Source organism: Stegastes partitus, unplaced genomic scaffold (assembly GCF_000690725.1).
Source record: "Stegastes partitus isolate 25-593 unplaced genomic scaffold, Stegastes_partitus-1.0.2 Scaffold688, whole genome shotgun sequence".
In the NCBI taxonomy this organism is placed as follows: Eukaryota; Metazoa; Chordata; class Actinopteri; family Pomacentridae; genus Stegastes; species Stegastes partitus.
Window position 1 is genome coordinate 280773 of NW_007578419.1, and position 12269 is coordinate 293041.

Consider the following 12269-nt stretch of genomic DNA (forward strand, 5'->3'; position numbering starts at 1 on the left):
ATTATTATTATTATTATGTTTTAAATAATGCCATTCAAACTATTGCAACTTAGTTACATTTGTGACTTTTATTATAGTCTTACATTATATTGTATTAGCCATGGTGCACTTTTCAAGTTTTAAGTTTTTTTATGCAAACAATATCAATATTTCAAATCTATTCAATAAAAAAATTCCCATGAGCTGTATTCAAGTGAGCTCAATGTACATCGTTTTCATTTAATCCAGCATGTTTTCTAAATGATGCGACATCTCTATAAATCATAAATAACCAGGTTTGGTTTCTAGCCGTCGTTCTTTATCTTTGGCTTTATTGATAGTTTGTCTTGTCCTCTGTTGCTCAGAATGGACCTCAGCTTTGAAATCACAGGGAGGACCAGCAGCAGCTAACAGTGATGCTATTATTTAGTCCAGATGAAATGCGGCATAAACTGTGAAGGATAGGGATCTCTTTGTGCCTGGCACATAGTGTCCAACTTGTATGATGTCAGTCTATTTTTGACTAATGCAGTCCTCAGCCTTTGTAAAACAGAGCACAATCATAGTTTTTTTTTCTCTCTCTCTGAAGGATGGAGTAGTTGCTTAGATAACACATGGTGTCTCGGGGGGGTTGTGCACAAGCATGCACACTCACACACCGTGTCCATTGCTGTTTCTTGCATTTCAATCATAATAGTTTGCTCTAATGCATATGCAGTTTGTATAAGAATGGCTGCACATGGCTGAATACGCAGCCTGCTCAACAAGTCACTCACTGTTTCTATTCAAATCAGCCAACAATTTAACTCGTGGTATTTGGCTGCTTTGGCTCATTCCGTTGCAAACGTAAAAAAGGGTGAGTGATGATAAAATGTTGTGCTGTTGTTCAAGAAGCCAGCAGAAGGATTATTGAAACAACTTGGCCACAGGTTTGCCGGTGTGAATCTTTACTGTCAGCAGCAGAGTGATGTTCCTACAGAAGGGCTCATTGTAACACAGCTGTAAACCCAGTGTTGGCACCATGAGCTTTTAAACAACTCTGCCCACTGACATTAAAAGTCACTGGGCTCCATTCACAACCACACACAAATATCCCATCATATTTAAGAGGGCCCATTAAGGGCCACATTTAGAATTCATGGGCCTTTCTCTCGGTCTCCCTTGTGTGATTTATCTGTGACGACCATATTGCCGGGCCCTTTCAGAAGGAGTGGCTCCAGTTTTTGTCTTAGAGGAGGCCCGAAACAATGCATTTCAGGCCCATTTCTCCGACAGGGCCTCCTCTTTCAGGGGACAGTGAGAGCCGGGGCTGGCCTAACATCTGTTTGTGTCCAGAGCCAGGCGGGACCGGAGCACAGCGTGCCTCGGTGGCCCCCTTCTCCTCTCCCTGGGGGTCTTTGTTCCCGATTTCATGCTATCAGAGCGGCAGCATGTTTTCCTGCGCAGAGCTGTCAGGGGCATAAAAGGCCCTGAGTGGGGTCACATCAAGAGGGATGGGCATGAAAAATTGGTAAAATGTATCACAAAGCCCACCCACTAGATGGTTGCCTAGCGCCCTGTGGTGGGGTGTCAAGACCCCTCCTCCTCCCCCCTGTACCTTCCTTTTCCCCCTTTCCTCGGCTGAATTACACCTCTCTCTCTCTCTCTCTCTCTCTCACCCTGGCGGACAAGCACATCATTTAGATGAAATGGTGCAAACAAATTAAAGGGTGGTGCTCCAAATGAATCAATGTTCTTTGTGTGCGAGGAGGGTTTTGTGCCTCATCGGGGTCTTCACCTCCCAGTGCACGCTGGGAGGAAGAAAGCTGGTCACCTGCCTGCCTGAAAAAGCCATCAACCGCTCTGCAGCTCAACTGTTGCTACAGAGAAGAAAATCTATTACTTACTACTACACTAAACTATGCTTTTCATACACCTGTATAAGATTTTGTTTTACCTGTAAAATCACACAATGAATTCTTTCTTCTTTTATTTATAGTGCTCATGCATAGTGCTATCCCAGCTCCAGCCCCTTTTAAGAGAACAGAATTAGACTTTCTTTAATTGTTTGGACCTGATTTTATCGAATACCGGAGTAATGAACTCAACATGCGCTGCTTCTTATTGGACCATCACTAATCACCAATCACTGATTGGATCTTCGATATTCCGTAATTGACTCAGCAACGACAAATTACCTCACCGTCTGTTTCCTTTAATTGATTCCCAGTTAGAGCTGCGGTGGAACAGGTAAATTAAATGAGAGTGCAATGTTTTTTAGGTGCTTAGTAAGTGTTTATACTCTTATCAATGGCACTGCTGCTGGCTATATTTAAATGTGCTACAATGATTGCTTCACGGTTGGATGTGAATTTGTTTTCTCATTAACAGGATAAATGCTCTCTTAAAGTCTGAGGCCTTAAAAAGAAAACATGAATGGCCGTCGTGCTGCTGGCTACTCCTTCAGATCACAAAGCTCCCTTTTGGAAACATAACAACTGCAGCTAACAACATTCAAATGAATGGCTATTGAATAATTTAAGTATGCATGGCCTTATTGAGAGGTTAAGGAAAGCTGGTACGTTAAACAGTCTTGCGGACATCTGCCGTGGTTGGTTTCAAAGTGCTGACTAGAAGTGGCAGGGGAGGTTTTTCAGATTAAATCTCTCATTAGGTTTTCTTTGTACAGGTGGCAGTAATGTGTCAAGAGCCTTGCCTGAGACAATGTCCTCCTCTTACTGGGACTAATATGCCTCAGTAGAGCCCACCCTCCTTTTACTGCCACTACTTTACACAGAGACACAGTCACAATGAAGCATCTGGTGGCCTTTTCCTGTGTAGAAAGCTTTTCCATGGCCATTGTGTCTGCTACTAGTGTGCATGTGTGAGAGAAAGAATCAGAGAGATCAGGAGGCTTAGTGTATTTCTGTAACTCAAGCAGTCTTGTTTAACTTACTGTGTGTTTCTATGAGTTTGAAACTTAAAATGGTTGGAGATCATTTCTGAATAATTGCTCCCAGCTCTGATTATGAGCTTTGGTGGGTGGGCAAGTGCGTGCTCGCGCATCTGTGTGTGTGTGTGTGTGTAACCCCCCAGGAGTGGGAGGTCACAGGGGTCAAAGTGATGAATTTTTATAGGCCTGTTCCCTGTGTTTCAGCCCTGTCCCTTTCTCTGCGCGCTGCACTGCCTCTCAAAGACAACCATGCAGGGCAATTTGTCCTGCGGGGCCCTGCAGAATGGGCCAGCAGAGAAGTTAAATACCAGGGGGGAACACACACACACACACTCACACACACACTCACACAAAACATACACATACATTCAGTTTCTCTCTCACACGCACACACCCCTCCGTCCTGTTGTCCTGAATGATTTGTGGCCTGTCCATTATCCATTCCGAGGGGACAAATGCTTTTGGCCGGTTTCTGAAGGTAAAGCCAGAATGGCAGCTCTCAATGCGCGCCATTGTTTTTAGAGAAGTTTCCCAGATGTTATAATGCACAAGATAAATAGGGCACATTATCGCTACCTCGCACGCCCTCTTACCTCTCCAAGCTCGTTTTCGGTGAGGGCGTGTCAGGTTAGGAGACCTCCTACGACGCACACACTGCCATCAGCCCTCGACGTCAGTTCTCACACAGCTCAACGAGTTCATGGGAAGGGGTGAGAGTTTGGATGTGCTGTTAAGGGGGACACAGGCCAGGTTTACTGGGGTCAGCTGCTGACCACTGGGTCACACACAGTCTAACTTTGCGGGTGATAATGTGTCTTCCATGCTGAATCCCCATCCCCGCTGTGTGTGTGTGTCAATGATGAATCCGCCGTGTTTGGAGGCATTAAATTAGCCGGCCACAGGGAGAGAGGAGTGGATAACTCTGGCTTGTGTCCAGTCAGATGGGGTGGGGAGGGTCACAGCTGATTTACTGGCTTTCCTGCGTAATAGCTGGCAGCAAAGCAGGAAGCCGAATTTGTTGTTGCCTGCTTTGGATGCCCCCTTCTACCCTGTTCGGGCAGATGTCGCAATCATGCATGCAGGATGGGCGTGATGAACGGTGGCGAGTGGAATAAAAGTGATCGGAGTGCTATGCAATTCACGCTGAACCTGCCAGCCCTGCTGGCACACCTTAACTCAGCTGGCAGCCCCGCTTTGCGTGGCAGCGAGAAAATAATGGTGCATTCTGACAAAGCCACTGCCCCTGCTGACACAGAGGTAAGCCCCTGTCCCCTGCCTCTGGTAATGAAGAATGAATAGTCAGCTCATTGTCCACTCATCCTCTGTCTCCTCCTGCACACAGTCTCATACTTTCTCCACCTAATTGAAGTTTAATCACCGAGTTCTAAATGCACTCAATGGGTTATTATATTGGTGGAATGACAGTTTAGTGAGTGGTGTGAATCATTGCATTGGATTGGGGTGAGGGAGGTGGAATATAAAACCCAGAGGGCTTGAGATGAATTGTGCATTGGCTGATACCATGTTATGTCACAGATTTCTCCTACTTGTATTAGTAAACTAAGAATAGCTCACTGGATGGTGAGTTGAATAGGGGCTGGAGTCGCTGTAGTGAATGTGCTCCAGAGCATACACTATAAAATCATTTATATTCTGCTAAACCCAGTGTTCCTAAACAAGAAAAAATGCAAATCACAGGGTTTGTGTTAAAAGGAATCTACTGAAAAGGTTTTGTTATTTTTCTTTAATTAAATTCTTTTTATTGTCTTTTAAGCCATTATAGTGCAACTTTAATTAAATGTTCTTTTTTGTGTCCACCTCCCATTATTCTTCTATTCCCTAAAAGTTGACACCCCTCTGTGTAATATGCATTGTCACGAATGCCATGGTGTTGTGTGTGGGTTCCTTAGTGTTTCTGCTGGGCGCAGTGGATCGCCTCCATCTGTTGGCAGGACCATAGACAGAAGGCTTGAATGTGCGTGTGTGTCTTTGGTCTTTGAAGTGGGACAGATTGCTTTAACCTCTCTTCTAAGGAGAGCAGCTGGAATAGAGAGCTCCTTTAAACAGCCGCTTCCTCCTTCGACAGTCATGAGATTATCCTCCATTGATACACAAAGCCAGCGCCTTCCTCAGCAACCTCTCATCCCAGCCCCCCGGCCCCTGGCCCTCTACAAACACTCAGTGCTGACCTGTGACCCATAATGCAGAGATGTAATGCCAAGTCACTTTGCAGGATCAGTTAAAGAGGCCACAGGAGTGAAGACATCCCTACTGTCCTCTGGACTACAGCTGCTTTTCCTGACAGCTGTCTGTTAATATTTTCCCACTGCCTGTCTTCGTTCGCCTCCCGCAGACTAATTGGCATGTATCAAATGAGGAGCCAATTGCAACCACAGGATTTACCGTAATGTCATTTGGGATGGTCAGTGAGACCGTGCTTGTATGTAATGTGCTTAGGAGGGAGCAACTTTGAAGGGAGATGTCTGTTCAGAGATTCTGCACAAGCACCTGGTCTCTGCTGGCAGCAGGAAGGACACATCAGTGCACTGATCTGGCCTTAAGTGACAGCATGGGGTTCTCATTTTGCCCATGTCAGTGTTCGGTGTGTGCAGGTCTTATGACAGAAGCACAGGGATGAGCAAGGACTCTTGGTGTGCTCAACGAGTGGGATGTTTTTCACTGAAGCCGACAGTTGGAGAGCTGAGATCAATCGAGTGCAATCAGCCACCACCGACTGCACTGACATACTGATTGTTCAGTCAATGAACATATGAATGGATCAATCGTTCACATGTCAGCATCCAGCAGTATGCAAATGTCCATCCCAAGATACATTAAAGGGCAGCCTGCACCAGTGCTGATCTGCTGAATTGAACTCAGTTTGTTGAAATTATTAAGTATGTTATATCCTGTTCAGTTGGATCTCGAGTTCATCTAAAATACAGAATGAATGAATGAATGAATGAATGAATGAGGTGCCTTCAGCTTGTCTGTTGTTTTTCCAATAGGCCGACTCTGAAATATGCAGCCGGAATCATAAGTTTCCCTGAAGTGAAAATAGTTTTATTCACCCAGGAATCTAAAGTGTAATCATTCTAGGAAAAGACATTTTTCCCACAAAAAAAGACAGCATTAGCTAATTGTCTTTTCTTTTTCTAATTGAACCTTCCTTGCAGTGACACTCTTGGCACAAGGTATAAGCTTCCGTGATACAAAACCTGTAGGCCAATTATCTGACTGGCAATTACATCATTCCACTCTGCTTCTTTTTTAAAGATTCTTTTGGGGTCTTTTTGCCGTTATTAGATAGCGGCAGAGGAAAGAGACAAGAATTATGGGGAAAGAGAGCAGAGGGATGGTCTGCAGTAAACAGGCTGGGAATCAAACCAGGGACTCACTGCTGGTACCGCGTTATACACCCTGACCACTCAGCCGTTACGTCACCCATTCCACTGTTTTCTATGCAGAGGCCTACGTGCATCATCTTCTGTCTGTCTATACCCACCATGCATTTGCATGTACTTACTTACGTAGCTGCAGCACAGACAAATGTAGAGGACATATTTATTAATGACTGGATTTCGGTCCAAGTCTCGCTTACTGGATTATCGAAATGATTTGAACATGAATGGAGAGGCTACTTCTGTCCTTTAAATATTGATGCTCATTGTGCCAGTGAGCAGCGTGAGCTTCTGGCTTCGGTCTGAACTCTGAGGTAACCAGGGATTTCTGCTTGACTGACTTTTGGATTTGTAAAGCGGACAACAGAAGGGCACTTGATTAGAAGAATTACAAGACCATAAGGCTTCCCAAAAAACGTCTAAACAATACATTTTATTAATGTTAAGCTCACAACATTTGCTATATCTTCTGAAAAGGTTGTGAGTTTTTGCTGTGTGTATTTAAAATGAACAAAAATCTATATTGTGAATTGCATGTAAAGCATATCATGTTTGGTGCGTTTGACGCTCATCAGAGATAGCAAAAATGACTTTTTGTGATTGTCTTTGCTAGCTGTGGCTACAATGACTTTTTGACAGGGAAAGTATCTCTTGCCCCTCTCACTAGCTCCTTCTTTGGCCTATTCATTGCACAAAGCTGCTTAAGCGCACTTAAGCGCATTAGCATTTGGCTGCCAGGGGACCATATTGACCCTGCATTTGGATGGCCTAAATGAGTGAAAGATGGAGCGATTTGTTAGGGCTTTAGAAAGTTGCTTTTGGGGAGTGGGGGTAAGCATGAAGGAATGGGGTTGAGGCAGTTTAGGGGGGGCTGCAAGGAGTTGTTCCACTTTCTCTCAGGGCATGGTGTTTGTTCTAATCTGGTGTGCCATTTCTTCGTGGCCGAAGCAGGACTGATTTGTGACATTTCAGTCTAAAGGGCCTTTTTCTGCTCGCTATATTGGCTTGACCCGATTATCTAATCTGTGCTTTGAATTTCAATCAGGTCACTCAGTCTCTGCTGTGTGGTATGGGAACCACTGGCTGAGGGATTTCCTCATTCAACTGTCTTCAAACACAGATGGCCGAATGTTTAACTAATTGTTAAGAGAGTCCACAAAGAGGAATTTAACCATGCACACAGTCCTCGGGGGTCAGTACATAGACCCAGATAAAGAAAAGGGACAGTGAGCTGGTAGTTGGTGGGATGGTCTTTAAAAAGCCATTCAGATGCGGCACAGTGTACTGCATGATGTTGAATTATTCTCTTATAATCTACTGTACAAAACATATCTGGACATCTGGGTGACAGTAAGATACATATTAGTTTATAAATAATTGACAATGTGGTACATTTATTTTTTTGCTCTTTGTGAACTCTCAGCATATATTTGTGAGACACTTTGACCTTTGCCTTTTTGCATTTTCATGAACCTTCACTCTTCTTCTCTCCCCTGCAGAGTCTCTGCTCTACTGCCACCATGCAGACAGTCAGAGCTGCCGACACCAACGAAGTTGACAAGCTAATATTCCGAGAAAGTGACAATGACCGAAAGGTAAGCTGTGCTGCAATAATCTGAGTTATTATGATGGCATGAAAATAAACACGTTTTTATCCCAAATTTAAACCACACTATTGTTCTTAAATCCTTTTGCCAAACTTCAGTCAAAATATGTGTTTCAAAGTCTAAAAGTCATCTGTGTCTCTGTGTGAAATATCCTGTGTCTGGACTATTCACATGGCCAGTTTGTGAACTTAGCTGACAAAATACCAGCAGGCAGGATCAGTCACAGCAGCTCTCTATTTTCTTTGTCATGTGTCATCATTTCCTCTAACTGGACAATAACTCCACATAGTATATTCAAGCCAGACATTCACCTTTGACTCCTGCCTCATAAAAAACTTGCCTTTTATGGAACAGTTGATTCTCTGACTCACTCAGAGGAATGGTAAATAAATATAACAGCTGAAAAACCGCTCTGGCCGCTCCTTTAAAGGTCAGGGCCGGGATACGACTTGCTGCTGGTCAGTGGCGCAAATTTGTGCATCAGATCTGATCACTGCTGCAGCTCCACTGATATGAATTGATTTCCCTGCAAAACGCTGCCACTTTAAATGATGGTGTGACCGTGCCTCTATAGGACCATGATGATGGATCTGCGTTTAATGTTGAAAATTATACTTCTGGACCTTATAATTGAAGCTTTAAATACAGATCATTTTCTGTATTTGTCATATATCTGACCAGATGTATTACAGATCGAGTTCGAAATGGAAAATAAAATCGCGTGAAGCCTCCGAGACACGTGTAGAAATAACAGTGCTGTCTGCCACTGCAGCTCACTGCTTTTCATTAGTTCTCTAATTACTAAGTGCAGTTCACATAAGTATTGCTATTAATCAGAGTACCATTTCTCTCTTTGCACTGATTTAGGTTGTTCTTCAACTTGAAAAGAAGCTTTTTAATTATGTCAACCAGGACGTTTTCCGGGAAAACAATGGGACCTCAGTAAGTCACCCCTTTACTTCCTCACCCTTTATATATTCATCTACTCTCTCACCTCTCCTCTTGTAGTTATTTATTACAAGTTTAATTTCTTTTATCAACTTCATAGACTTTCTTTTTCCACTATATAATAAAAGCGGCTGCCATTTACAACACTGCACATTGATTGTCTGTGAAATGAACAAAGCACGAGAGAATATGAAAGATGCATTGCAGAGACAAATGCGGCTTTGATGGCTTATCATATCTATAGTAGGCACGGAACGGCTCCAATAAACACTTGTACGAACAAGGCTTTTAAAAGTGCTGACCTGAGTCATGCAGATGCCGGCTGCTGCCCTCGCATCACTTTGGCCCAACAAACACTGTCTTTGTCCTCACTCGAGGGGCCAAATGTCTTTGGAATAACTTCTAAACGAGACTCGAGTGTAGATGAGGTGAGTGTTAAGTGTCTGCAGAAGAAAAGCACCAGGTACACACTTCACTTTTATATGGCTGTATATTACATTAAGTAGTTCAAAGTTGGACCTTGTTAAAATGTGTGTGAAGGACGCACACTCCTATACATCAACAGAATGGACTGTGGAGCAGCAGACTGGAAGCACGGAGTTTATTAATATTGTTGGATATATGATGTAAAGACGTAATAGAAGTTTTGGGTAATAAATCAGCGTTATCATTTCTGAACCTGCATTGGATTTATATTTTAATCTTACTGTCTTATAATTATGGATCATTTGCCTGTTAGAGCAAAGTAAATATTTGGAGGACATAAAGATTTCTGTGCGGAGATGAAGTCAGATTATTTTGCGTACACATTTTATGCCACAAATCTGGCTATCAAAAATAATTTACATATACATTTGTATTGATTTCCTAAATATCACCCAGTCATACTTTGACAAGGGTGTAATAATGTGCTACATGACTCAGTGTTAATTGCTAAACTGTGTGTGTGTTTATAGGTGATGTGGCATTTATTTCCTTGTTAAGTTTGTATTGAACTGTTAATGATTGTACCAGTGTTTGCAGGCTGACACATGAGATTAGGCCACTGAGTATTTTTACATCTTTGGGTGGGATTTATCTGCGACACAGTTGGTGTAAAGTATGTTTTCAGGTATAGACAAGTGACCTTGAAAGGACTTTTTCTCAATTCCTCATCATTAATTTGGCCCAAAAGCAAACTGGAGCACATATTGACCTCAGCTGCTCTTTCTCACCAACACTGGGCTTTATTTGTGTGTGTAGGTGGTACACAGATAGAGGCTCCTATTCCATAACTTTCTATCCATTCTTTTTTCTTCCTTGTTTTTGTCTCTGTCTCTTTAACTTGAGGGGGGAAATGTTTCTTGTACTACTATAAAATGTCTTATATTACACAGTCCCCGCTCCCAGAAATGATGTGTCTATGAAACTACACTGCATTCTCGTTTACTTTTTGATTTTAGTTTGAAACAAATATATTTTCTCCTTGAAAGACAAGACTGTGAGGAAAAGCTCTAAGTTTGAAGGAGTAAAAAGACCCATGTTAAGAGGTAGGAGGTGAGAATGAAGGTATAAGTCAGCAATAGGTCTGGGGTTTGTGGGCTGTGAAGGACCTTCATTCTTAAGCTTCATTCTCACTCGCTGTTTGGTTAAGTTTAGGCTCCAAAACTACTTGTCTGACTTTAGGAAATGGCACAGTTTGGCTTAAAATATGACTCTTTCCCAGCACATTTAAAGCTTCTCCTCAATTATCTTTTTGAGTCTATTTCCATCTAATATATGATTGACTGGTTGAAAAGGAGGGCTGCAAGGTGGCTCGGTGGTTAGAACTGTTGCCTCGCAGCTAGAAGGTTGCTGGTTTGCATCCCAGTCAGGACACCAGGGAGTCATTCTGCATGGAGTTTGCATGTTTTTCCGGGTTCTCCGACTTCCTCCCACACAGTCCAAAAACATGTTGAGGTTAATTGGTGATTCTAAATTGTCCGTAGGTGTGAATGTGAGTGTGCTTGGTTGTCTGTCTCTAAGTGTAGCCCTGTGATAGACTGGTGACCTGTCCAGGGTGTCTCCTGCCTTCACCCTGAGTCAGCTGGGATAGACTCCAGCCCCCCATGACCCTAGTGAGGATTAAGCGGTGTATAGATGATGAATGGATGGATGGATGAAAAGGAGCATCAGTAAAATGATCAAAATAATGGGGCAAAGATATATTTATTTGAAATGTTTTTGCGATATGTCACAAACTAATATAATCTGGCAGAAAATACATTTCACTAAAAAATTAAACAAGATTGCAGTTTAGTTGTGTAATAATGTCATTTTTGAGACATGGCTGCATATTAAGGCCATTACAGGTTCATCAGCTTTTTCCTTAACTGCGATGAAACTACACAAAACTCCTCCAAAAATCAGCTTTATTACCTTTTAACTACTTAAATATACAGCGGTCTATAGGATCTGGAAATGAATTTATGATTATGTTGTGCAGGTTTTTTGACGTCTGGTCTCACAGCTTCAATAGTATAAACCTTTTAGTTAACTGGATCCACTAATGTAGAAATATGAGACATCTTTCTTCCTTAAATAATATTTTTTATGTATCCTTTCTCTATAAAAGCATGTTAACAAGCTTTGCACAAAAAAAGCGGAAAAATACAATATTGCTGATTAACCAAAGATGTAATTTTGAAGGCTCACTGTCTTCAGTGTACAATATGCAAGGTCAATATCTGTCGGCAGATATTGACCTTGCACTCTGTACTGTAAGACATCATTGAATTTGATCAGCAGAAATGTGCAGGAGTCCTCTCTCTGTGAGACAGTAGCAGAGGAAGGCTGAGGTACCCCCTCACCCCTCATTTCCTCCTCCCTTCCTTCCTCCCTCCACCTCCTCACCAAGCCAGACAAGATGGATGACATAATGGGGACATCAGAGATAATCTGATGGTCATGGTCTAGTTAAACACACCATGTTATGATCCTTATAAAACAAACTACCTTTCCAAAAGGATAAATGTCCCTCCTCACACTCCTCCACTGGGGAAGGGGAGAGAAAAAAAAAATCCATTGCATCCTTCATCAACTGCAAGACTTGTACCAGCTTGACAGAAATTTAATTCGAGGCAGCTCTTGAAAATAATTATTGTATTTTGAGAGGAGTAATCATTGGCCGGGACATGATTGAATGTGTCCATGCCTATTGACTTTTGCTATGATTAATAGTTTTGTTTAGTCGATATTCCCATCGAAATTGTATAATTAATTATCCCCGGCGCTGTCACGGCAGGACGATGGAGAGCCCTGATGAGTATTTGGGAAGATTAAATTTTCCGGGCGCTCGTGGCATCAAGGGGCACCATGGGGCCTTGCACCGGTGGAGAGATGGGAGGAGCATGGTGTGTGTGTGTTTGTGTGTGTGTGTGTGTG

The 12269-nt window shown here is 42.7% G+C and overlaps 1 protein-coding gene across 3 annotated transcripts in view; it reads left to right on the forward strand.

Moving 5' to 3' along the window:
• inpp5a (inositol polyphosphate-5-phosphatase A) overlaps positions 1–12269 on the forward strand; it is a 180261-nt gene that overhangs the window by 129615 nt on the left and 38377 nt on the right. For all 3 annotated transcript variants that reach the window (XR_520513.1, XM_008290645.1, XM_008290646.1), the window contains exons 10-11: positions 7812–7907; positions 8787–8861. Coding sequence is in view for 2 of the 3 variants with exons in the window: in XM_008290645.1 (XP_008288867.1) it covers positions 7812–7907; positions 8787–8861 (171 nt within the window). In the remaining variant the exon portion in view is untranslated. The remainder of the gene's footprint in view (positions 1–7811; positions 7908–8786; positions 8862–12269) is intronic.